Here is a 26,352-nt window from a genome sequence, read left to right on the forward strand (position 1 = left end):
CCTCAGCAACCTGGGATAGATCCCATCCGGTCCTGGGGATTTGTCCACCTTAATTATCTCTAGCCTACCCAATACATGTTCCCTATTTATGTCAACGTGATCCAGACTAATCAAACTTCTATCTCTAATCTCAAGATTCATCATGTTCCCCTCCTCAGTGAACACTGATGCAAAGTAATCATTCAGAATCTCACCCATTCTCTCAGGTTTGGCACACAGCCTTCCTTTATTATCTTTTAGTGGACCAATCCTTTCTCGAGTTACTCACTTGCTTCTTATATAAGAATAAAATGCTTTGGGATTTTCCTTAATTCTGCTTGCAAAAGCTATTTCATTACCTCTTTTCACCCGCTTGATTCCTTGTTTAAGACTTGTCCTACTCTTCCGATATTCCTCCAGGGCCCATTCTGTTCTTAGCTGCCTAGACCTTATGTGTGCTTCCCTTTTCCTCTTGGTTAGTCGTACAATTTCTCCTGTCATCCACGGTTCACGAATCTTGCCCTTCCTATCCTTTGCCTTCAATGGGACATGCCTATCTTTGAAAGCCTCCCACATCTCAAATGTGGACTTCCCTTGTCAAAAGTCAAAAGGGGGACAGAAACAAACTTGCATAACTACTTTTAACAATTTAATATGGCCATTTTAAAAAAAAAGAGCTCTGGAGTCTGTTCCTAAGTTTGTATTGGAAAAGTAGAGAAATTGAGTTAAACTTGTACAGAATCTTCCTTAGAATATACTTGAAGTACTCAGATAGTTTTTGTCTCAGATTTTAATGTCTCCAGCTCTGTAAGAATGGAGGTGGGTCAAGGAAATTATAGTCTGAGTTTGGGAGCCTTTTTTAAAGTTAAGTTTGAAAGGCTTTACCCATGCCATCCATTCTCTTTCTTTTTCCATACCTTTTTCATTCCCTCCTCTATGTCCATTTGCCCACCTTAGACTATGCACAGAACTAATGATAATATCAATAGCAAACCCTGAAATGCTGAAGAAATGAAACATCTATTCACATGCCAGGTTTAGAAAAAAAAAATACTATTTTTTAAAGCCAGTAAAAGTGTTGATCAAATAGAGCCTTTCATATTGGCAGTAAAGCAGCTTTCCTTCAGTTTACGTTCTCTTCACCATATTAATGCCTGTATGTTTATTTGGAGAATATTTGTGGGTGGCACGGTGGCACAGTGGTTAGCACTGCTGCCTCACAGCGCCTGAGACCCGGGTTCAATTCCCGCCTCAGGCGACTGACTGTGTGGAGTTTGCACATTCTCCCCGTGTCTGCGTGGGTTTCCTCCGGGTGCTCCAGTTTCCTCCCACAGTCCAAAGATGTGCAGGTCAGGTGAATTGGCCATGCTAAATTACACCGTAGTGTTAGGTAAGGGGTAAATGCAGGGGTATGGGTGGGTTGCGCTTCAGCGGGTCAGTGTGGACTTGTTGGGCCGAAGGGCCTGTTTCCACACTGTAATGTAATCTACTAATCTACTAATCTAAAAAACCAAACACAAAATGATTAACTCACTATTACCTCAAAGGTATCAGTCCATCAAAGCAAACACTAAACTGCCACCTATCAAAAATTGAACCCCTGCAGAGTTAATCCATTTGGGCTTTGGAGCCCAACTAAGCATTCGTAATGACTCCATTTGGAGAAACAGATGTCTGACCAACTGTATCTATTGACTGTGTTCTCAATTCGAGCTACCCACCTTAGATACAAAAAATCTAGCTCCTAGCCTCCATCTTGTAGAAAGGACATAAAGGTACTAAAGAAAGTATTTTTTAAAAACTTTAATAGGATGAGCAATTGTAACTATCAGGAAATATTGAACAAGTTGGGGCTGATCCAGAAAAGAAAACAGTGAGAAGTGATGTGATTGAGGTCATTTAGGTTTTGAAAGAGTTTTATAGGATAGGCATAAATGACATGTTTCCACTTGTAGGGGAGACTGTAATGAGGGGTAATAGATGGTGATTATTAATAAATTCATATGAAATGTTTTTATCTAGTGGTGGTTAGCATGTGCAATTTACTACCATGTGAAGGGGTTATAGTGACATGTATAAATACAGAAATCTCTGCACACAGGCATTAAGTAACATCTCATAGCAAAGGCAGTAAACAATTAGAATATCTTCACTTTTCTGTTTAAAGTACAGATTAACTATTTCCTTAGCCAAACTATTTCAATGCAGTTTGACACTGCATCCAATAGACTTCTCAAAAGGATTTAGTTTTACAAAAAATCCAAATTGCTTTTGTGATGAAAGATGTGGTATTCTTTTTGTTCCTGGAATGTGGTGTTGCTGGCTGGGCTAGCATTCATTGCCAATCCGTACTTACCCTTGTAGTGAGTGACTTGCAGGCCATTTCAGAGAGAGGTTCAGTGTCAGCCACATTGCAATGGGTCTGGAGTCACATGTAGCCAGACCATGTAAAATGGTAAATTTCCTTTTCTAAATGACATTAATAAAACAGATGGGTTATTACAACAACCAACAGTGATTACATGGTTGCCCTTTGGTTAGCTTTTAATTTCAGTTTTTATTATTGAATTCGAATTTCACTAATTGCCTTGGCAGTATTAGAACTTCAGTCCTCAGAATGTTAGCCTGGATTCTGGATTAATAGTCCATATTACCATTATGCCATCTTTTTGTTTTAGAGTTTGGATTTCAAACTAGTGGATGTTCACTTATCTTTGTGAAGGAGTTTAAAAATTAACTTGATCAGTCTTCCTGGAACAAGGATTTTAATCCAGTGTGTGTCAAGGAGAACAGGTGGCTGCAGATACACATGGAATGTTAATTGAAGTTTGATTATATTATGGGAGTTTATGATAGCAGAGGGAGAACAGTAAGCCATCAATTTAGCAGAAGCAAGTTTTTTAAAAAAAATTTAGTTCAAAGGAGACCTGACTAGAGTCAGAAGCAAGTATAGTCTGTCTAAGAAAGGGAGTTATTGAAATCAGTTAAGGATACAAGTTAATACAAGACAAAGGATGTATTTTGAGACTTCCAGACTAGCACTGATTAGTAAGAAATCTGGAGATTATTATAAGACTTAGAAATTCTAAGCATTCAGTTGGGTGCATGATCAAGAAAAGATGATTTTGCAGCTCATGGGACTGGAACTGAGAAGGAACAATTAAGTCAATCAGACAGATTTGTTAGGGAAGGAAAATTCCCTCTGATTTTGATTAACTGTAAATTGAAGGTGTATAGGAGTAGATTAGATTTTGTTTTGCCGTGTATCTTGAAATTTTACAAACTGTGTAAAATGTAATATTTTTAAAAAATTATTTTTATTTCTTTTGTGTAATAAATTTGTTATTGTTGAAACTAAATCTACAGCCTGGCATATTTATGTTTCAGTGAAAGACTGCCGTATTAAATTAATTTTTTTTGAAAAGATTCATCTGTTTTTGGACCTGACTTCTCCTGTAGTAACTTCAGCTGGGATCATAAAGCTTTATAGAATTTTAACATGATACTGAAATAAAATCTCCAGAGCAGTGGCTGTTTTAAATATAAATGTAAACAGGCCAAAGGAAGAGGTGAGATCATTTATAACTATGATTGAATACTGTTGTGAATGTATATTTACTCAACCATAACATGTTTCTAATAGTTGGTACTAAAATTTTTCCTATACTATTCAAGATCAATATTTTAATATTTACAATCTTTATTTTATTATAACTTTTGTTTGGCAGGGTCACATGGAGGGTGAAGTATGGGGTTTAGATGTACATCCCCATTTACCCATCTGTGCTACTGTTAGTGATGACAAAACCCTGCGAATTTGGGATCTCTCCCCAAGCCACTGTATGCTTGCTGTCCGTAAACTAAAGAAAAGTAAGTAAGAAAGCAATGTCAGTTAACCTCATTATGAAACTTATTAATTCTCCATTATTCTATATTATTGCATATTTTAAACTATCTTGTAATTAGCTAAGCACTGTAACCATATCTACCTTGGAACTCACCTTACATTGAATTAAATAATACCTTTATTGTTAGCTTCTTTAAAATGTTACTCACAAAACCATACTAGAATTTAATACAAATAATGTCATTGAGATAATGTAGAAGCAAGTATTTCAGAAGCATTTTAAGAGAATCCTTGTAGGACAGGTTTTCTTCTCACCTGCTTTTCTCTGCTTCTGATTGAAACACCTTGGCCAAAGTGTGTTCTGCTTTCCAATCTGAAATGTACTGCAACAAACCTTGGTCAGAAATGTGATCTGGGGACCTACCCTGTTTATTCTTGTGTTATTTCATTATTATTACTAAACTCCTATTTTCTAAATTAATTATAAAATTTCTGCTTGAAAAAGGTTTTATTTCTTCCTATTGTAATCTGCTTTTGTTGACAAAAGAAAAATGTGTCTTGTTTTGGTTTGTGAAAGATGTATAGAAATAGCTGGAAAGCATTACACTGTGAGATTTGAAATTTATTCATTAAAAAGAAATGATTTCTCTGCCATTTGAACTTCTGTTTATTTGAATGCTCCATTCACTCAGAACAATTAACTTTCTAGCATTATCTGGAATCAACGGATTAGTGAACTGCTCATGTTGGTGTTAGACCTCCACAGTGGCTGCTTTGCTGATTTGAATGAATGAATGAATTAGCTTTATTGTCACATGTACTCAAATGAGTGCAGTGAAAAGTTTATAGGTAACACATTTGTAGACGGAGGCAGAAAAGCTATTGCAAGGCCTAAAGAATGCCTCCCATCAAAACATGATCTATTTGCCTATACGTCAGTCACTTTAAGATTCTTATACAGAAGTAGGGAGATAAAAAATAGAGTTAGTTTATGTGAATGTGGAGAGGTTTGCCAAATGATGAACATCCCTAGAAAACCTTCCACTACCAGAGCCATGCAGCCCTGAAGATCTGAGAGTTTTGAACTCTTGAACTCAGACCCTCTAGGGAGAGCTAAGAGTGAAGATGTAGCATTACATCAAGGTGATGATTGGTGAATTCCATCCTGCCTCGAATGGCATGTAGACGAACAATTTCAAGGCCTTCTCCAAATTCTTTGCCAGTAGCTATATGTTGTTTCACTTGTCTCACAAAGTTGATATGAGACCAGCAAAATTTTATCCACCCCACCTTTATTTTATGGGAAAGATCTTGGACAAACCAATTGCTGACGTAATTTAGCTAACTGTCGACAAATCTTGGTGTTGCTTCATGCAAAATTAATTCTACTTGTCCATTGATCAATTCCTGTCTCAACACTTAGAAGAGTTGCTCTGAAAGCCACATCCAAGTGGCAACATGACCTGAGTATTATAAATGTTGAACATACATTTGGCATTTCTAATCAATAATTCTGAGAAGGATTTTATTTGTGAAATACTGTAAGCTAATGACAGTTTCAAGAAAAATTATAAATTGAACATCAGAAGTAAGCTTTCTATTCATGAAATACACTGGACAGTACATTTTGAGTAGGGGAAAGAGAAGAATATACCAGTGCTTGCACCTTTTGATAGAGAGTGCAAATCACAAGTAGGCCAAGCAGCAAAGTAATGTAAATGATTCTGGCTAACATTTATAAGAATGAGAAGATCAAAATTATTTCCATCTTAACCTGGAAAGTGCCAGCAGAATAATATAGTACACTTGTAAGACCTCTGCCTGTCATATTAGGGTTTATAATGTGATTTATCTTTGACCATGTGATATATTGTTTCATTAAATTTGCTATTATAGTGTTGGATGAGCCAGCACTGAATAAAGTAGAAATTCATTTCAGGTTCTGGCATAATGTATGGACAAAGGAGGTGTTTACTGACAGATAAAGTCATGTAGGCGAAAGTGAGGACTGCAGATGCTGGAGATTACTGTTGAAGGGCAAAAGCCCTTCATCAGGAAGGGATTCATCACTTCCTGATGAAGGACTTTTGCCCGAAGCATCGGTTTTCCTGCTCCTCAGATGCTGCCTGACCTGCTATGCTTTTCCGGTACTATACTCTCCACTGATAAAGTAATGTAACTGGAATAATTGTTTGTAAAATGTTGTATTAGTCTTTTTAAGAATGCTTTAAGTTATGATGCATATCAATTGCAAATAGATTTCAAACATGGTGTGTTATGAAAAAGCAACATTTAGCAATTATACTAATACAATGTCAATGTTGTCATAATTATAGGTGGCAGGTGTTGTTGTTTCTCTCCTGATGGCAAATCACTTGCAGTTGGCCTAAATGATGGAAGTTTCTTGATTGTTAATTCAGACACTCTTGAAGATCTTGTTTCCTTCCATCATAGAAAAGAGCATATTTCGGATATTAAGTTTTCCCCTGGTATGTAGGTTAAGTTTAAAACAATTTTTATTGAATCAATTCTTCTGCTTTCTTTGAAAATTAGTCAGTTTTTATTAAAAATAGAAAGGATTTAAATTATTGTAACTTTCCCTTGCACAGTGTGACAAATTTTACCATCTGAAAAACACAGCTTAAAATATCCACATATCAGAAATGTTTGTAATTGTTCAGAAAACAAACTAACAGTTATATTTCAAACATTAGAAACATTTAAATGTTTTAGTACAGTTTTTCAATTCTTTTTGGAGTTGGTGGAATGGTGATGTCAGTGTCAGAAAATAAAATACTTAATCATTTTGTCCACCCAGTGTGCTCATTCATTTGCCTGAACTTCGTGGTCAGTTGTTCAGTACGCCTTCATGAAGAATTTTGCATTGAAACTAGTGATGGTTAGAGAGCTAAATTAGCATGACACCCTGCATAAGCAAACAGCTGCTACTTTCTAAGGCAATGAGAATCCACTCCTTTATCATTGCTATGTTTTCAATTCCCACATCGCATATTAACCACCTTACTGACAAGTCTGCCAATTAATACTGAATTATATTTGCCCATTAGTAACTCAAAAGAGAATGGCTAGGCTCATTTTACCCAATCAGAATGTGATTGAACAAACTCCAAACGTCAGCAAAACTTAAAGTTCATTATTTCTATTTACTATTGAGAAAAATCATGTGCTGTTCATGATGACATTTGAACGGCATAATGCATCAGCTGGTCAAAAGTAGTTGCTTTTGCACACCCTCTAAATAATTACACACCTGGGCTGAGTCTGCGGCTTCAAAGTGTAGTTGTTTAATACCAATTCTCGAGTTTGAGTTGATCATGATTTGTGATAGTACTTATTTTCCTGGGGCTTCTTATTCCTTTATTGCTTGCCCTTTCCTTTAAACTCATTATACCATCAATAGTGGGCACTTTCTTTCAAATATTTCTTGAAGGATAATAAATGGTATTGAAATAGAAGTCAAGTATCAACACTTTTACTAACATTTGTACAAATAATATTGTTCATATTTATTCAAAATAATAGAAAAAGTAAGACTAAGTTTTTTTTATTGCACACTATTTAAATAGTTATCAAAAGCATGTGTAATGATATGCTTTATGAATAAACTAACTTGTTTCCCTTATACTTCCTACGTGTTCATCCATCTACATTCATGAAACCTGAGGTAGATAGGTCATGAACAGTGCCATCGATGCCATCAGCAAATATTCCTTGGTTATGTAATGTTCTGTCCATTCCAAAGGTGACTCAATCAAGAATGTGACATCCACAACCAAATGTTAGTTTAGAGTGGGATCCAAATATGTCTTTCACTAGATAAAATGCAGAACAACTTTGCGATGATACTGGGGATCCCATAAACTGGTGATTTTGCTTCTATGTCTCTTTTTAGTGTGGTTAGCAAAGCATGTAGGATCTTGTGCTTCATAACTGGAGGTGTTGGGTAGAAAAGTAAGTCATGCTGGAACTTCATAAAGCTTTGGTTAGCTCAAAACACAGTATTATATATAGTTATTTTCACCACATTTCAGGAATAATGCAAGGGGTATAGGAGATTTACCAGAATGGTTCCTGGGATATCATTTATATATGGGTGGCACGGTGGATCAGTGGTTAGCACTGCTGCTTCACAGCACCAGGGTCCCAGGTTCGATTCCAGCCTCGGGTGGCTGTCTGTGTGGAGTTTGCACATTCTCCCCGTGCCTGTGTGGGATTCCTCCCACAGTCCAAAGATGTGCAAGTTGCCCATAGAGTTAGGTGCATTAGTCAGAAGGAATTGGGTCTGGGTCTTCGGAGGGTCGGTGTGGACTGGTTGGGCTGAGGGGTCTGTTTCCACATTGTAGGTAATCTAATCTCATATTCCTATCCAAATCATTTAGGAATGGTTAGTAAGTTTGCATATTACACCAAAATTGGTGTAGTGGGCAGTGAAGAAAGTACAATGGGACCTTGATGAATTGGGCCAATGGGCCAAGGAATATATATGAGGCATTGCATTTTGGAAAGGCAAATCAGGGCAGGACTTATATACTTAATGTTAGGCGGGTCCTGGAGAGTATTGCTGAACAAACAGACCTTTGGGTGCAGGTTCACAGTTCCTTTAAGGTGGTGTCACAGGTAGATACGGTAGTGAAGATGATGTTTGGTATGCTTGCCCTTATTAGTCAGTGCATTGAATGTAGGAGCTGGGGTGTCATGTTGTGGCTGGTTAGGCCACTTCTGGAATACTACATTGAGTCTGCTCTCCCTGCTACAGGAAAGATGTTGTGAAATTTGAAAGAGTTCAGAAAAGATTTACAAGGATGTTGCCAGGGTTGGAGAGTTTGAGCTATAGATTAGATTAGATTACATTACATTGTGGAAACAGGCCCTTCGGCCCAACAAGTCCACACCAACCCACCGAAGCGCAGCCCACCCATACCCCTACATTTACCCCTTACCTAACACTACAGGCAATTTAGCATGGCCAATTCACCTAACCTGCCCTAACCTGCACATCTTTGGACTGTGGGAGGAAACCGGAGCACCCGGAGGTAACCCACGCAGACACGGGGAGAACGTGCAAACTCCACACAGTCAGTCGCCTGAGGCGGGAATTGAACCCGGGTCTCCGGCGCTGTGAGGCAGCAGTGGTAACAACTGTGCCACCGTGCCGCCCATGGGAGAAGCTGAACAGGCTTGGGGCTATTTTCCCTGGAGCATTGGAGGTTGAGGGGTGACCTTATAGAGATTTATAAAATCATGAGGGGTATGGATAGGGTGAATAGACAAGATCTTTTTCCTAGGGTAGTGTAGTCCAAAACTAGAGGAAATAGGTTTAAGGTGAGAGGGGAAATATTTAAAAGGGATCCAAGGGGCAAACTTTTCACGCAACATGTAGTGTGTGTATGGAGTGAGCTGCCAGAGGAAGTGCGAGAGGTTGGTACAATTAAAACTTTGAAAAAGCATCTAGATGGTTACATGAATAGGAAGGGTTGAGAGGGATATGGGCCAAATGCTAGCAAATGGGACTAGGTTAAATTTGGATATCTGGTTGGCATGGATGAGTTGGACTAAAGGGTCTGTTTCCGTGCTTTACAACTGTGACTCTACGACAAGAGATTTTAGATGTAACCTTAAGTTGGAGAAACCAGGATTGTTCTTTTCCGAGCAGAGGACAGTGAGGGGAGATTTCATAGAAGTGTATAAGATTATAACAGGATTTAATAAAATAACCCAAGGAAAATCATTTCTCTTTAGCTATGATACTAGGAAATGTAGATTTAAGACTTTGAAAAAGAGATACAAAGTGTATGTGAGGAAGTACTTTTTATTTTTTACAAAGCAAGGCCTGGAATTTATTGACTATGAGAGTAGTGGAAGCAAAAACAATCACTGATTTAAAAAAAAATTGGATGAGCACTTGAGGGAAGTAAGCTTGCAGGGCTAGGAGTGTGGAGAAGGGCAATGGGACTAACTGAATTACTCTTGAGAAAACCAGACTTACTTAATGAGCTGAGTTGCCTCTTTCGATGTTTTCATGACTATATTGGGTTTAATGAATGTGATTTCCAATTCAGTGCCAAAGTATGTATAAATTCTCTTTCACTCATTACATGAAATAATTTGTAGTTTTAAAATTTCAGGTTCTGGAAAGTACTTAGCTGTTGCATCTCATGATAATTTTGTAGACATCTATAATATAATGAGTAGTAAACGAGTTGGGATTTGCAAAGGAGCTTCCAGCTATATAACACATTTGGACTGGGACAAAAGAGGTACGTGTGTTTATCTGTCTACATTTAACTTGAAAAGGAAAATATATATAAACACATACAATTAAAAAATGCTTTTCTTGGAATTGCTTGTTTGCCACCACTGTAGATTTAATCAAATTCTATTTGGCAAATGTGATTTCTGCCATTCCTCCAGTAAAGTTGCAGCTGTGAGAAGATTTCTTGTCTTTGTCAAATTCTTGTCCAGTTGACTGCCCTCTGTGCTTTTGATCATGTTGTTCAAAAAGTAAGAATTTTAACTTTTTGTTGAGGTGTTTTTGATACCTAATTGACAGAACTGATTTTACTGCTGGATGTGCCAACATGTTTGAGCTATTCTTGGTGTGTCATCTTTTGTTAATAAAACATTTCCTAATTGAGTTATTCTAAAGAGATCACATTATCAAACGAAATATTAATAGAGAGTCTTGAGATAAATTGGCATTTGCACTAACCAATTGAACAATAGGTGCTCAGTGCAATCAGAACAGCAGATCAAATGCCATGAATTTTTCATTCCTACGTTCTGCAACTAATGTTATGCTAGCATGCTTTTTAAGATGTCGATCAAATGTTCATTGTACTGGAAGAAAAAAAACATTTGCCTCAAAAAGTCTTGGTCTATTTCATTTTCACAGCTTCAACCAAAACTTTACCAGATGAAAATGTTCTTGCTGTGCATGGCGGTAAATCTATTGATGAACAAAGCATGCTGTATCTTGTCCCTGTTTAACTAACTTTTCCAACATTATGTGGAAAAGGCCAAAGGAAAATTTGACAACCAAATATAGAAATATCTTTGGACACTTTATCACAAAGTTAAATTGAATTTCATGGTTCATTACAATTTACAAAAATGATGGAATTGAACAACAGCTAGTGTCCTATTAGCATCAGTAAAAAGTAATGTAATAAGGTTCTGCATGCAGTTCAGCTACAGGCAAAGTAATGATACAAAGTCAGCATTTTGGTCATTTAATTTTCTTTAGTCAGCATGGAAAGTAGAAATTGACAATATTGCTGACTATGAAAATGAGAATAAAAATTGATTCTGGTAGTGTAGAATATATGTGGAACTGGTTGGACAAGATGTTTTGAGTTCTATGGTGTTCAAACATGTGTTTTCATTGCAGTGAAATGTGGGTTATAAAAAAGTTGAAGACAAATACAATACAGTATATAGTTAGAATGATTCCTTACATGGATAGTCATATTGCCAGGATTTTCAATTACCCAAGGAGTAGGCACATTTTGAAAGCAGTTAACAGTCACTGAGCACTGATGCTTTCAAAGTGTGTGGGTAGGCAAGGTAGGAACCCACATTTAACAGCTTGTCAAGCTCTTTGGTAAGCTTGTTAATGGGAAGGGAAAGGAAGGAAGGTATTTTCATTGTGTAAATTCCAAAGCTAACAAGTCTGGTGCATGTTAGTGTACTGTTGTGTAGTTCAGTACAGGGAGCAGTAAGCAATCTTTTCAAGAAAACGCTTTGCCGTTTAGAGAATTTTGTCTCAGGTTGGTTACAGTAACTTTTATTTGGCCATTTGGGTAATCCTCTGTGCAGTGAAGCTGCTCCTCCTGTGATGTCCTGCCTCCTCTCTTCCACTAAACAGGGGCAGGCCATATTATGCTGCCAACTGCCTTTGATGATCATGCTCTGCAGGCAGCTCCAAATTCTTGGCAGAATTTGATGCCACTAACTGTGCTGAGCTTGACCCTTTTAGATACTTATATTTGAAGCTTGTGCTATTTGAGTGATACATGTGGGGTTTGGATCTGGAAATTGTTTGTGTGTTAAATTTACAACCTCTGATTAAAAATCATTTGATTCATCAGATCCAAGTTGAATTAATGGAATCTATGACTACAGAGGAAAACACCAACATAGATTGTTGGGATACAATACCTTTTTTCGGTGTTGCAATAATGTACTTTCTGTTAAATTCTCACTAGTTGGTGACAGAAGGCTGAAAGATGTGAACAAGACTTCTTCAATGGGAGGGAATGTGCTGTGGGCTGCATGGGAAAGGGAAGAAAATGATATTGCTTAGTGAATGGAATTTGGGATATATTGAGGGTGAAGCTTGCTGTGGGAAAGCAGAACCACATCATAGGTTCTGACTATGGGACCCAGGAAAATGGCCAGAGTGCTGACCACAGACAGATTAGGTATGGATATTGAAGTAGAGGAATGGGTATTTTACATACAACCAGTCTGTAGACAACCAGGTCCATTTGCTAGGCAGCAGCCTATTGACTGATAGGAACCAGTGAAGGAGGTAGCTAATCACGGGGCTTGATAAGTGGGATATAATATTTTAGTTTGCTTTGTTTTGTCTTCTCACAAACCATATACACTGATATCTCCCTCAAACAATAAAGTTGAATCTTTTATCCTAAATAAGGGCCCAACTACTAGTTTACTATTGCAAACCCTTAATTTTAGCCACTTAGGTGCTAAAATGAACACCTCCACTGATTTCTTGATCTAGAAGTCCCTGGATAAGTTCAACAATGTCCTGTTATCAATTGTAAAGAACTTAAAATGAGTAAACGTTCCTCTTGGTACATTTGTGACACTGGCCATGCTTATGGCCTATGAGAGGGAGAACATTATTCTTGGACCAAATGGTGATTAGTTTTGCAATTGAATGGAACCAAAAATACTGTATATGTAACCTATCGTGTGATCTCAGTGTGAGACTGAGGTTATGCAGACAAGCTTTAGGGTGCCTCTGGCTTGTTTCCTTCTCTGAAATCAAATCATTTTCTGTTTTCTTTCTAATCAATCCAGTTTGTTGAAGTTGAGGATTAGTGGAAAACTTACTGATGTTGAGCAAAAACATGTTTTGCTATTCAACAGGAAAGCTTTTGCAAGTTAATACTGGTGCTAAGGAACAGTTATTCTTTGAAGCTCCTCGTGGGAAACCTCAGATTATAAATAATGCAGAGGTAAGATGTAATGGCCCAAAGTCTACTGGACGGGGCAGGTGTGTTAAATGTTTTCCTTCACAATATAGCTGAATACACTTTGTGCTAGAAGTGCAAGCTGATGGTGAGGTTAATGAGTATATGGAACCCTGGTGAACAATGCAATTGAAAGAACCAAAACAGTAATTGCTGGAGAAACTCAGCAGGTCTGGCAGCATCTGTGGGGAGAAAGCAGAGTTAACATCTTGGGTCCAGTGACTTTGAATATTCTGAAGAAGGATCACTGGACCAGAAACATTAACTCTGATTTCTGTCCACAGCTTTGCTGCCAGACCTGCTGAGTTTCTCCAGCAATTTCTGGTTCTGTTTCAGATTTCCAGCATCCACAGTTCTTTTGCCTTTTTTGTTTAATGACAGTCTTTCTCACCAACAATGGAGAATTTAGAATTGAGAACAAAAACAAATATGTGACTGAGAAGCAAATTTGATGGATCAGAATCCAAATCAGGCACAGAAAAGAGAAGAGATTTTAAAAAAGACAAAGCGGAAATAAGAAATACTTTGAAAATTTATATCATTTAAAATTCTCTAGCATCAATTTGCTATCGTGGGAATGAGAATTCAGTTTCTATTGGAGAAACAGAGTGCTGGAGAAACATAGCAGCTCTGGCAGCATCTGTAGAGAGAAAACAAAGTTAACATTTCGAGTCCAGTGACCCTTTGTCAGACTGACATCACTGGACTTGGAACATTAATTCTGTTTTCTCTCCACAAGTGCTGCCAAACCTGGTGTGTTTTTGTTTAAGGCTTTCCAGCATCCGCAATTCTTAGTGTTTACCTCAGTACGACCGGGCGGTACAGTGGCTCAGTGGTTAGCACTGCTGCTTCACAGCGCCAGGGACTCAGGTTTGAGTCCCACCTGGGGCGACTGTCTATGTAGAGTTTGCACATTCTCCCGTGTCTGCATGGGTTTCCTCTGGGTGCTCCAGTTTCTTCCCACAATCCAAACATGTGCAGGTTCAGTGAATTGGCTATGCTAAATTGCCCATGGTGTTAGGTGTGTTAGTAAGGGGTAAATATAGGGTAGGGGAATGGGTTTGAGTGGGTTACTCTTCGGAGGGTCGGTGTGGACTTGTTGGGCACCTATGCCAATTACCAGTTCTAACATTTTGTGAAGAATTTAATTGGCAATGAATATGCAAATGTAGTAATATCTTGAAATTCATGGGGAAGTTGAGGGCAAGCTATCATTCTTGTGAGGTTGGTGGCAGTATGGAGCAAACAGTTCAGTAACTTAATTACAATTTGTAATTAAGAGGGCATTTCTTCCTTACCATAAATTTATGTATTAATAATGACATGCGAATTAATCCTACTGTTATTTTGGTGCAAATTCTGGGCTTTTAGTAAGCTGACCTGTTTTATAAGGTTTGTAGAAACTATTAAAAATAAATTAGCACAAAACAAACTAAAAATAAGACATTTTATCTTTTTCAAATTACTTCAAGTTTGACGAACTTTAATTGGGCAACAAAGCCTAACTCTAGTATTCAAACAATTATTTCAAAGGATGAGGAGACAGTCTTGAAAGGAGTAAGATGCAGTATATTATTTTTAAATCTTTTTTTAGATCAAACTTGTTGCAACTTTATCACAACAATGGACTTACTTTTCAGGTGGACAAGATAGATTGGACCTCTTGGACATGTGTCTTGGGTACTTCGTGTGAAGGTATCTGGCCCATGGTAAGCGAGGTCACAGATGTTTCTGCATCCTGTCTTACTAGTAACAAAAAGGTGCTTGTTACAGGGGATGACTTTGGATTTGTGAAGTTGTTCCGATACCCAGTGAAGGTAATTGCACTTTCATTTTTACTTTGATTGTTAGAATAGTGTGTTTTTGTGCAAGTTGTATTTAATAAATGAAAACAGGAAAAATATAAGCAATTAAGTTATTAGTGCTTTGCTTGAGTGGAATTAATTATTGTTTTTATGTAAAATAAGCAAGTGAGGTTTGTTGTCACTTATCTTTTGAAAATAAACCAGCATTTCTGAATGAAGAGTAATGGTCAGTAAGTCCTTTTTCGTTTGCTGGTTATTTATCAGCTGTCCTACCAAAAAATCGATTTTGGTAATTCATCAAGATTAATTGAGACTGTGGCATACTTGTTTAAATACTTTATAGCCATTATTGACAGACACTTGTCATTATAAATGTTAATCAAAGTATTTTTAATTTGTTTTCTCTTTGAATTAAGGGCAAATATGGGAAATTCAAAAGATATGTGGCTCACAGCACACATGTTACCAATGTACGTTGGACACATGACGATGGTTTGCTTGTTACAGTTGGGGGACCAGACACAACAGTGATGATTTGGACGCATGAGTTGGAGGGGTACAAGCAAGCCATTCAATATGATAGTGAAGAGTCTGATTTTGATTCGGATGAAGATGGAGGTAGGTATTATTTATATTTTTTAAAACATCAGATTCATTCATATGCACCTAAACAAGGAAGTAAGAAACACAGTCAATAGCTGAAGAAGAGTCATATTGGACTCAAAATATTAACTGTTTCTCTCACTACAGAAGGTGGCCAAGCAAGTTGAAACAGTTGTTAAGAAGGATTACAGCCTTATAGGATCTTTGGGTTTATAAATAGAGGCATAGAGTACAAAAGTAAGGAAGTGAGGTGACACCTCTACAAATCATTGAGTGTACCACGTTTACAGTATTGTATTCAGTTCAGGGCACCTTATTTAAGGAAGGATGTTAAAGTCCTGGAAAGATTGCCGGGGACATTCATAGAGTCATAGAGATGTACAGCATGGAAACAGACTCTTCGGTCCAACCTGTCCATGCTGACCAGATATCCCAACCCATTCTAGTCCCACCTGCCAGCACCCAGCCCATATCCCTCCAAACCCTTCCTATTCATATACTCATCCAAATGCCTTTTAAATGTTTCAATTGTACCAGCCTCAACCACTTCCTCTGGCAGCTCATTCCATACATGTACCACCCTCTGTGTGAAAAGGTTGCCCCTTAGGTCTCTTTTATATCTTTCCCCGCGCGCCCTAAACCTATGCCCTCTAGGTCTGGACTCCCCGACCCCAGGGAAAAGACTTTATCTATTTATCCTATCCATGCCCCTCTATAATTTTGTAAACCTCTATTAGGTCACCCCTCAACCTCCGACACTCCAGGAAAATCAACCCCAGCCTGTTCTGCATCTCCCTATAGCTCAAATCCTCCAATCCTGGCAACATCCTTGTAAATCTTTTCTGAACCCTTTCAAGTTTCACAACATCATTCTGAGAGGATGGAGACAAGAATTGCACACAATATTCCAACAGTGGCCTAACCAATGTCCTGTACAGCCGCAACGTGACCTCCCAACTCCTGTACTCAATACTCTTGACCAATAAAAAAAGGATACCAAACGCTTTCTACCTACCTGTGACTCCACTTGCAAGGAGCTATGAACCTGCACTCCGAGGTCTCTTTGTTCAGCAACACTTCCGAGGACCTTACCATTAAGTGTATACATCCTGCTAAGATTTGCTTTCCCAAAATGCAGCACCTCGCATTTATCTGAATTAAGCTCCATCTGCCACTTCTCAGCCCATCGGCCCATCTGGTTGTAATCTGAGGTAACCCTCTTCGCTGTCCACTATAACTCCAATTTTGGTGTCATCTGCAAACTTACTAACTGTACCTCTTATGCTCACATCCAAATCATTTATGTAAATGACAAAAAGTATTGGGCCCAGCACTGATCCTGTGGTATTCCACTGGTCACAGACCTCCAGTCTGAAAAACAACCCTCCACCACCACCCTCTGTCTTCTGCCTTTGAGCCAGTTCTATATCCAAATGGCTAGTTCTCTCTGTATTCCGTGAGATCTAACCTTGCTAACTAATTTCCTATGGGGAACCTTGTCGAACGTCTTACTGAAGTCCATATAGATCACATCTACAGCTCTGCCCTCCTCAATCCTCTTTGTCCCTTCTTCAAAAAAACTCAATCAAGTTTGTGAGACATGATTTCCCATGCACGAAGCCATGTTGACTATCCCTCTTCAGTCTTTGCCTTTCCAAATATATGTACATCCTGTCCCTCCGGATTCTCTCCAACAACTTGCCCACCACCGACATCAGGCTCACTGGTCTATAGTTTCCTGGCTTGTCCTTACCACCCTTCTTAAACAGTGACACCATGTTTGCCAACCTCCAGTCTTCCAGCACCTTATCTGTGACTATCGATGATACAAATATCTCAGCAAGAGGCCCAGCAATCACTTCACTAGCTTCCCACAGAGTTCTAGGATACACCTGATCAGGTCCTGGGGATTTATCCACCTTTATGCGTTTCAAGACATCCAGCATTTCCTCCTCTATAATATGGACATTTTGCAAGGTATCACCATCTAATTCCCTATAGTCTATATCTTCCACATCCTTTTCCACAGTAAGTACTGATGCAAAATACTCATTTAGTATCTCCCGTATATTCTGTGGCTCCACACAAAGGCCACCTTACTGATCTTTGAGGGGCCCTATTCTCTCCCTAGTTACCCTTTTGACCTTAACGTATTTGTAAAAACCCTTTGGATTCTCCTTAATTCTATTTGCCAAAGCTATCCCAATTTCCCTTTTTGCCCTCCTGATTTCCCTCTTAAGTATACTCCTACTGCCTTTACACTCTTCTAAGGATTCACTTGATCTATCCTGTCTATACTTTACATATGCTTCCTTCTTTTTCTTAGTGAAACCCTCAATTTCTTTAGTCATCCAGCATTCCCTATACCTATCAGCCTTTCCTTTCACCCTAACAGGAATATACTTTCTCTGGATTCTTGTTATCTCATTCCTGATGGCTTCCCATTTTCCAGCCGTCCCTTTACCTGTGAATATCTACCCCCAATCAGTTTTTGAAAGTTCTTGCCTAATACCATCAAAATTAACCTTTCTCCAATTTAGACCTTCAACTTTTAGATGTGGTCTATCCTTTTCCATCACTATTTTAAATGTAATGGAATTATGGCGCTCCCCCACTGATACCTCAGTCTCCTGCCCTGCCTTATTCACTAGATTGGTACCATGAGTGAGGGATTTTAAATACACGGAAAGGTTAGTGAAATTAGGCTTATTCTCCTTGGAGCAGGGAAAAGTAAGAGGTGACCTTATTGAGGTGTTCAAAGTTACTAACAATATTGATGGGACATAAAAGGTTACTTTGTCTCTGCTAGTTGATATGTCAGTAACTGTAGGGTCACAATTTCATTGATTATCAGCTAGATAGTTATGAATGAGCTGATGAGAAACTTCTTTACTCGGAATTGGTTACGATTTGGGAAGTGCTGCCCAGGAAAGTGATGGGGTGGATTTAAAGGAGGTTTCAAGAGAGAGCTGGATATATATTTGAAAGTGAACTTAGAGGTAAACAGAGATACAGCTGGAGAATGGGACTAGGTGGGTAACTCTTTTGGGAGTGGGCGCAGTGGGTCAAATGGCCTCCTTTTGTACTGTAAAATTCTGTTATTTTATATTGCAGCCCTGCTGAGTTTCTCCAGCATTTACACTTTTTAATTTCATACTTCCAGCATCTGCGGTATTTATATTTTATGACCAAAGCTTTGGTATAGTTTCTTTGTGTTTTTTTGGTCAAATTAAATGTCCCTAATGTTCTCTAATCAACCCCTTTCTTTTTCACAATATTAAAGCTATGAATTAAGGTTTTGCAATCCTTCAGCAATTCACAATTCAATCCATTAAAAATTAATGGATTAGCACCTTTGTTCAAATAAAAATAAATCATGTATAAGCAAGTTGATGTATTTGTTTCTAAAATTGCAATGAAATTTTATTCCATTCCATTCTAAATGCTGCCAGGTTTCTATGACCTTTTTGATTAAATGAGTGTTTGGACACCTTGACAGGTATTGTGAGGGAACAACATCCCCTAAAATGCAGATAATTAGCGCATAGAGATGTGAAATAAACACATGGTCCAGAAAAGCAAATTTTGTTAGGATTCACTACTTCAATGAATTACCCACAACCTTTAACCATACCTACGTTAAAATTATTAAAAATAAAACAGTAGTCCTTTTTCTTAAGTTGCTGAGTCATCTGCTGTATTTGGAAGGAGACCTGTAATTAAAGTTTGCCATATATTGAGTCAACTTCGTCTGAATTAGCTTCTTCCTATATTTTGCATCTGGATAGGAACTCTAGTAAATAGGAACAACATTATCAAAATAACTGCGCCTTTGTGAAATACATTTGGAAGGTAAGTTGTAACGAGTGATGTTCCATAGGGATCAGTATTGGGATCTCAACATTTTAGGGTTCATTTAAATTACTTGGATAAAGGCATCAATGGTATGGTTGCTAAATTTATTGATGGCATAAATAGGTAGGAAAGTGAGATGTAAAAAGGACATAAGGTGGTGACAAAGGGATATAGGTTCGCTAGTTGAGTGAGCAAAGACCTGGCAAATGGAGGAAGATGTGGAAAAATGTGAAATGCAAGAAAAATAAAATAAAAGCATCCAAATGAATAATAAGGAGTTCTGAGATACAGAGAGATCTGGTTGTCCTAATGCATGAAATATAAGGTTAGTCTGCAGGTACAGAAAATAGTTAGGAACTCTGATAGATTGTTATTGCTCATTGCAAAGGGTCAATAAAAACAAATGTAGGGAGATTATGCTTCACAGGCATTAATGAGCACACATCTGGAGTACTGAGCACAAGATTTATTTAAGCAAGATGTAAATACATTGGAAGCAGTTCAGAGAAGGTTTACTAGACTAATGCCTGGAATGGTTAGGTTATCTTATTAAAAAGGTCAGACAGACTAGCTTGATGTGCAGGTGCTGGTGTTGAACTGGGGTGGACAAAGTTAAAAATCACCAGTTTATAGTCCAACAGGTTTATTTGGAAGTACAAGCTTTTGGAGCACTGCTCTTTCGTCAGGTAGCTAGTGGGGCAGGATCATAGGGCACAAAATTTATAATAAAAGATTGAAGTGTCATAGAACTGATGCAATGTATTGAACAAACCTGGATTGCTGTTAAGTCGTTAATCACTTAGAATGGGGATGCAGGTTTTGATTGATTTATATGTAAATCCCAGAACTACTTTCGAGTCAGAGTCCTGAGTTAACTTAAGGTTTTAGAAGTATTTAAAAAAAGGTGACATCTCAGCTCAGACAATGCATTGAAGTTGTGAGATTAGAGTCTGTCTGTATCCCACTCTTGAGTCAGACTGGTCCTATTAGCAAAATAGGAATTTATATTGACTGCCTATAGATTGTATGCTTTTTGAACAAAATAGAATGTGAGTATGATCGTGTCTAAGAGTGTGTGTGTGTGTGTGAGAGTGAGTGTGAGGGTGTATAGCATAGTGTGGTCACCTATAGTGTGACATGAATCCAAGACTAGACTTGAATCCACTGAAGTTCAGAAGAGTGGGTGGTGACTTCATTGAAACATAAGATCCTGAAGAGGCTTGACAAAGTACATGTGGAAAGGATGTTTTCTCTTGTGGGAGAAACTCAGGGTCACCATTTTTAAAAAAGGGGTGTCCAATTTGAAACAGAGATACTGAGAATATTTTTTCTCACATAGGATCACAAGTTTTTGGAACTCTGTTCTGAAAATGGTCATGGAAAAAGTCTTCAAATATTTTTACAGTGGAGGAAACAATGTTTCAATATTTTTGTGCTGGATGTGGATAGATCCTTGATAAGAAAGGGTTGAAAAGTTATCAGTGTAGGAGGGATTTATGCAGTACTTAGATCAACCATGACCTTATTGAACAACCGAGCAGGCCTTACATGTACTCTGATCCAATTAAAAGAAAAAAATAGTAGTTCAAGTAGTGATTTTCAGGCATTGTCCCTTTGGATTAAATATTGCATCAATCATCATACATTTTTAGTAATTGATGATTAATCCAAAAAGAGTAAAATTACACTTAGCACCTTAATATTTTTAAATGATTGTTTTCTTCCTAGTTTAAATTTCTTGACTTTTGCATGAGTCGTTATAAAGATTAATGTGCATTAGCCATTAATACATAATATTTATTGTTGTAGGTTATGACAGTGATGTTACCCGGGAAAATGAAATCAATTACACCATTAGGGCCTTAACCACAAGTCTTCGTCCGATGTCTGGAATCAAGCCTCACTTACAGCAAAAAGAACCTTCTCAAGAAGAAAGGTACTTATAGCGAAAAGAAAATTTGAGTTTCCATAAAGACAGCATTTTAATTCATATGGATTATAGTTTTTGGAAGGTTTTGGTACTTGAGCAAAACTTTTACAAAACTTGAGTAAGTTATCAGTAAGAGTGTTCATAAATTTTTGCATCAAGTTAGTATGTACACTGCAATAATGTTTTCCAGTATTATTTCAAGTTTCCAGGCATAGGATTCAAATTTATTAAATGGATTTACTGGTGGTTTCTGAAATTTAGTGAAATCTGGACATTATAATCATTTTTCTTGGAAAATATGCCAACAATTTATCTAATTTGTCAGCTACTTCAGGAAAAGGTCTCATTTTAGGCCTTTTTAGATGTACATTGTTATGCTGGCATTAACAGTTATCATAGGTAAAAAGGTAAAAGGCATTCCTGATGAAGGGCTTTTGCCCGAAACGTCGATTTTGCTGAAGCTCCTCGGATGCTGCCTGAACTGCTGTGCTCTTCCAGCACCATTGATCCAGTTAACAGTTATCATGGCAACAATAAAATTCCACATAACATCAGCACTAACTTGATTATTGTAGATTAATCAGATGAAGTTAAACTCTACACTTTAATTCAGTTTATTTGCTCCTCTTGCCCAGTTTTAAAAAATGTTTCATTCTCAATTTCTGACAATGGAAATTTAATATAATTTTACTTGGTGCTTTGTATAGTAATTCCATAAATCAGTTTCACTGTAGAAAAATAATATTTGTTATTTCAATTATTACTTTACCACTGCTGCAAAGTTTTCAATTATTGTCAAGTTTTACAATTTCTTTATTTAGTTTTGTCTACATTACCAACTTGAGATGATACTTTAGACATGAACAGTTCAATTCTTGAATGACCAGCTAAATGATCCACATCAACAGTATGGTTTATTTCTTCTTAACATTTACTTCTCCGTCATTAATCATAAATGTTGGTTCAGTTGAGATTATAAGGTTGAGAAATCCAGCTCCAGAATGCTGCAGGAGTCAATACTATGGACTCCATATGTGCTCTAAGTGGGATGAAATATATGGTATGCCCATCCTGCTCAAGTGCACATGCCATGTATGTAGCAAAAGCTTCCAGGTCATGATATTGAAAAGTTATTCTGGATGACTTGATGCACACATTTCAAACTTGGATTGTATGGGTTCACAGAATGCATTTGCTTGTCACACTTAAATAAATATACATGCAGTTGTATGAGGGAGCTGCCACTAAAGTTATTTAAGTGATTTGCCATCAAACTTGCAGATAAGAGCTTTCAACTAACTTCAGCTATTGCAAAGCTTGAGGGAATACTATTGGGTGTTTTGGCAGCAATTGTGATGGGCTGGTGGATTTGGCAATAAATGTTACTGCACACATAGAAGGAGGGTAGAGACATTGGTGATCTGCACATGAGAATATAGGGACAGGAGTAGGCCATTCAGCATCTTGAGCCTGTTCTGCCATTCAGTGAGATCATGACTTATCTGTGACGTAATTCAATGTCCCTGTCTTTGGCCCATATCCCTTAATATATTTGCTGAACAAAAATGTATCTATTTATTGGCCACACAAATACTTGCGGCAGATATTGGACAAGCATATCATGGAGAAAGAGTAAATGTTGTGTGACATTTGAGCTAGACTTTTCCATGTTCCCTGACAATTACAGGAAGTGTCTGATAGCCCAATTCATGCCCCCATCATCTTGGCAAGTATCTTCTTCAGTGCTATCCTGCATGGCACCCAATCAAAGTCTTTATTTGAAAATCAATGAGGTGGCACACAGACTATCCTCTCCCATACGTGCTAAGGAACTCATTACATGCTGACCACATGTGAACTCAAAGATACTTGCAGTGCTAACATTGGAACAAATGCCTGTGAACCTCAGATAAAGTGCAAAGGAATATGGGAGTAGCAGTCCAAACCCAGTGAACTTGCTCCACTATTCAACATAATCATGGCTGAACAACCACTTCAATGCCTTTTCCCCACATTATTACCTGCATCTACCTTGTCTACCCCTTTAAGTGTTATAGAGTATAGTAGAAGAGCATCATAGAATCCCTATAATGCAGATAGAGGTCAATCAGCACATCGAGTCATCAAACCTCTGAAGAGCATCCCACCCAGGTCAGCAACCCCCCACCCCCACCCCGAATTCCCCGTAACCCCATATTTACCATGGCTAATCCACTTTGTTTGCATTTCCCTGCACACAATGGGGCAATTTAGTATGCCTAACCTGCGCATATTTCAGTTAGATTGGTAGTGATTATTTGAAACTCTTGAGAGTACAGGCCTAGTTTTCCTTATTTTTTTCACAGAACAATCCTGCCATCCTGGGATTAAGTTTAATGAATCTTAATTGCATCCTTTCTATGATAATAACATCCTTCCTAATGTAAAGGGAGCAAAACCACTTACAATATTCCAAATGAATCGGCAAAACAATTCAAGGTAGGAGTGAAAGGAACAGGGTGGTCATTATGGGGGACTTCAGCTTCCCCAACATTGACTGGAAATACTATAACTCTAGTACATTGGATGGATCAGTTTTTGTCCAATATGCACAGGAGGGTTTCCTGACACAGTATGTCGAAAGGCCGACAAGAGGGGAGGCCACACTGGATCTGGGACTTGGTAATGAATCAGACAAGGTGTTCAATTTAGTGGTAGGTGAGTACTTTGGAGAAAGTAACCATCGTTCGGTTACATTTAGCTTAACGATGGAAAAGGATAGGTGCATGTCACGTGGCAAGAGTTATCGATGGGAGAAGGGCAATTATAATGCAATTAGGCAAGACTTAGGATGCATAGAATGGGGCAGCAAAATGCAGGGGATGGGTCAATCGAAATGTGGAGATGGTTTAAGGAACAGATATTGTGTGTCCTTAATAGGTATGTCCCTGTCAGGCAGGGAGGAAATGATAAGGTAAGGGAACCAGGGTTTACTACAGAAATTGCATCTCTTGTTAAGAGGAAGAAGGAGGCTTATGTGACGATGAGACAAAATAGTTCAGATGAGGCAAGGGAGAGTTACAGATTAGCTAGGAAGGATTTAAAGAGAGAGTTAAGATATTAGATTAGAAAGGATCGAATTTAGTTACAAACGCAGTGTTTTCAATTCTAGAAGGAGTGAAAGTAGACAAGTCCCCTGGGCAGGATGGGATTTATCCGAGGATTCTCTGGGAGGCTAGGGAGGAGATAGCAGAGCTTTTGGCTTTAATCTGAGTGGTCATTGTCTACAGGTTTAGTACCACAGGACTGGAGGATTGCAAATGTTGTGCCCCTGTTCAAGAAGGGCAGTAGAGATGACCCAAGTAATTATAGACCAGTGAACCTTACGTATTTTGTAGGATAAGTTTTGGAAAGGATTATAAGAAATAGGATGTATTAAGACCTAGCAAGCAACAATTTGATTGCAGATAGCCCACGTGGTTTCGTCAAGGGCAGGTCATGTCTCACAAACCTCATTGAGTTTTTTGAGAAGATGACCACGCATGTGGATGAGGGTAAGGCAGTTGATGTGATGTACATGGACTTCAGTAAAGTCTTTGATAAGGTTCCACATGGTAGGCTGTTGGAGAAAATGCTGAGGCATGGGATTGAGAGTGATTTAACAGTTTGGATTAGAAACTGGCTTTCTGAAAGAAGGCAGCGAGTGATGGTTGATGGAAAATATTCAGCCTGGAGTCCGGTTACGAGTGGTGTGCCACAAGGATCTGTTTTGGGACCACTACTGTTTGTCATTTTTATAAATGACTTGGACACAGGCACAGGTGGATGGGTTAGTAAGTTTGCACATAACACTAAAGTCAGTGGAGTAGTGGACATTGTAGAAGAATGTTGCAGGTTGCAGGGGGACTTGGATAAACTGCAGAATTGGGCTGAGATGACAAATGGAGTTCAATGCAGATAAATGTGAGGTGATTCACTTTGGGAAGAATAACAGGAAGGCAGAATACTGGGTCATTGGAAAGATCTGGGTCTTGGTAGTGTGGATGTGCAGAGGGATCTTGGAGTCTGCGTACAGAGATGCTTGCAAGTTGCCTCTCAGGTTGATAGTGCTGTTAAGAAGGCATACGGTATGTTAGGTATTTTTGGTAGTGGGATTGAGTTCCGGAGCCATAATGACATGTTGCAACTATACAAAATGCTAGTGTGGCCGCACTTGGAAGATTGTATACAGTTCTGGTCACCCCATTACAGGAAGGATGTGGAAACATTGGAAAAGGTGCAGAGAAGATCTACCAGGATGTTGCCTGGTCTGGAGGGAGGCTCTTATGAGGAAAGGCTGAGAGACTTGGGTCTGTTCTCATTGGAAAGAAGAAGGCTAAGAGGTGATTTGATAGAGACATACAAGATGATCAGAGGATTAGATAGGGTGGACAGTGAAAGTCTTTTTCCTAGGATGATGACGTCACCTTGTACAAGGGGGCATAGCTACAAATTGAGTGGTGATAGATTTAAAACCGATGTCAGAGGCAGGGTCTTTACTCAGAGAGTGGTTAGGGCATGGAATGCCCTGCCTGCCAATGTAGTTAACCCAGCCACATTAGGGAGATGGGCTTAGTGTAGGAGGATGAGTTTAGATTAGTTCACAGGTTGGCACAACATCGAGGGCCGAAGGTCCTGTTCTGCGCTGTATTCTATGTTCTCTGTTCTAAATGTGATCTAATAAAGCTATTGTATCATTGAAGGAAGATTTTGCTAATCATGTATGCAAATCCTCTTGTGATATAGGCTAACATGCCATTAATCTTCATTTTGCTTACTGAGCTTGCATGTTAGTCTTCAATGAATTATTGACAAGGACACGTGTCCCTTTGTAAATCTACACTTTCTAGTCTCTTACCACCCTGTAGATGAATCTAATGTAGGCCATCAAAGCTAAACTTAAATCTGTCTACCCTAACAACTAGTTATTGCACTTTCAACATGATCATTAGATGACTTTTTGAGAAGAATATATCATCAATGGTTAAATAAAAATGTTAAGGAACGTATAAACTTGAAAGAAACATTCAGCAAATCTACATAGATTTGTGGTAGATTGGTCAGATTTTAAGAAGC

At 38.3% G+C, this 26,352-nt stretch overlaps 1 protein-coding gene across 9 annotated transcripts in view; it reads left to right on the forward strand.

Moving 5' to 3' along the window:
• eml5 (EMAP like 5) overlaps positions 1-26,352 on the forward strand; it is a 219,918-nt gene that overhangs the window by 131,527 nt on the left and 62,039 nt on the right. For all 9 annotated transcript variants that reach the window (XR_006312734.1, XM_043697279.1, XM_043697280.1 and 6 more), the window contains 7 exons: positions 3,708-3,849; positions 6,163-6,315; positions 9,973-10,104; positions 12,962-13,050; positions 14,706-14,882; positions 15,287-15,488; positions 21,138-21,264. Coding sequence is in view for 8 of the 9 variants with exons in the window: in XM_043697279.1 (XP_043553214.1) it covers positions 3,708-3,849; positions 6,163-6,315; positions 9,973-10,104; positions 12,962-13,050; positions 14,706-14,882; positions 15,287-15,488; positions 21,138-21,264 (1,022 nt within the window). In the remaining variant the exon portion in view is untranslated. The remainder of the gene's footprint in view (positions 1-3,707; positions 3,850-6,162; positions 6,316-9,972; positions 10,105-12,961; positions 13,051-14,705; positions 14,883-15,286; positions 15,489-21,137; positions 21,265-26,352) is intronic.

The sequence above is a fragment of the Chiloscyllium plagiosum genome, chromosome 10, assembly GCF_004010195.1.
Source record: "Chiloscyllium plagiosum isolate BGI_BamShark_2017 chromosome 10, ASM401019v2, whole genome shotgun sequence".
Taxonomy (NCBI): Eukaryota; Metazoa; Chordata; class Chondrichthyes; order Orectolobiformes; family Hemiscylliidae; genus Chiloscyllium; species Chiloscyllium plagiosum.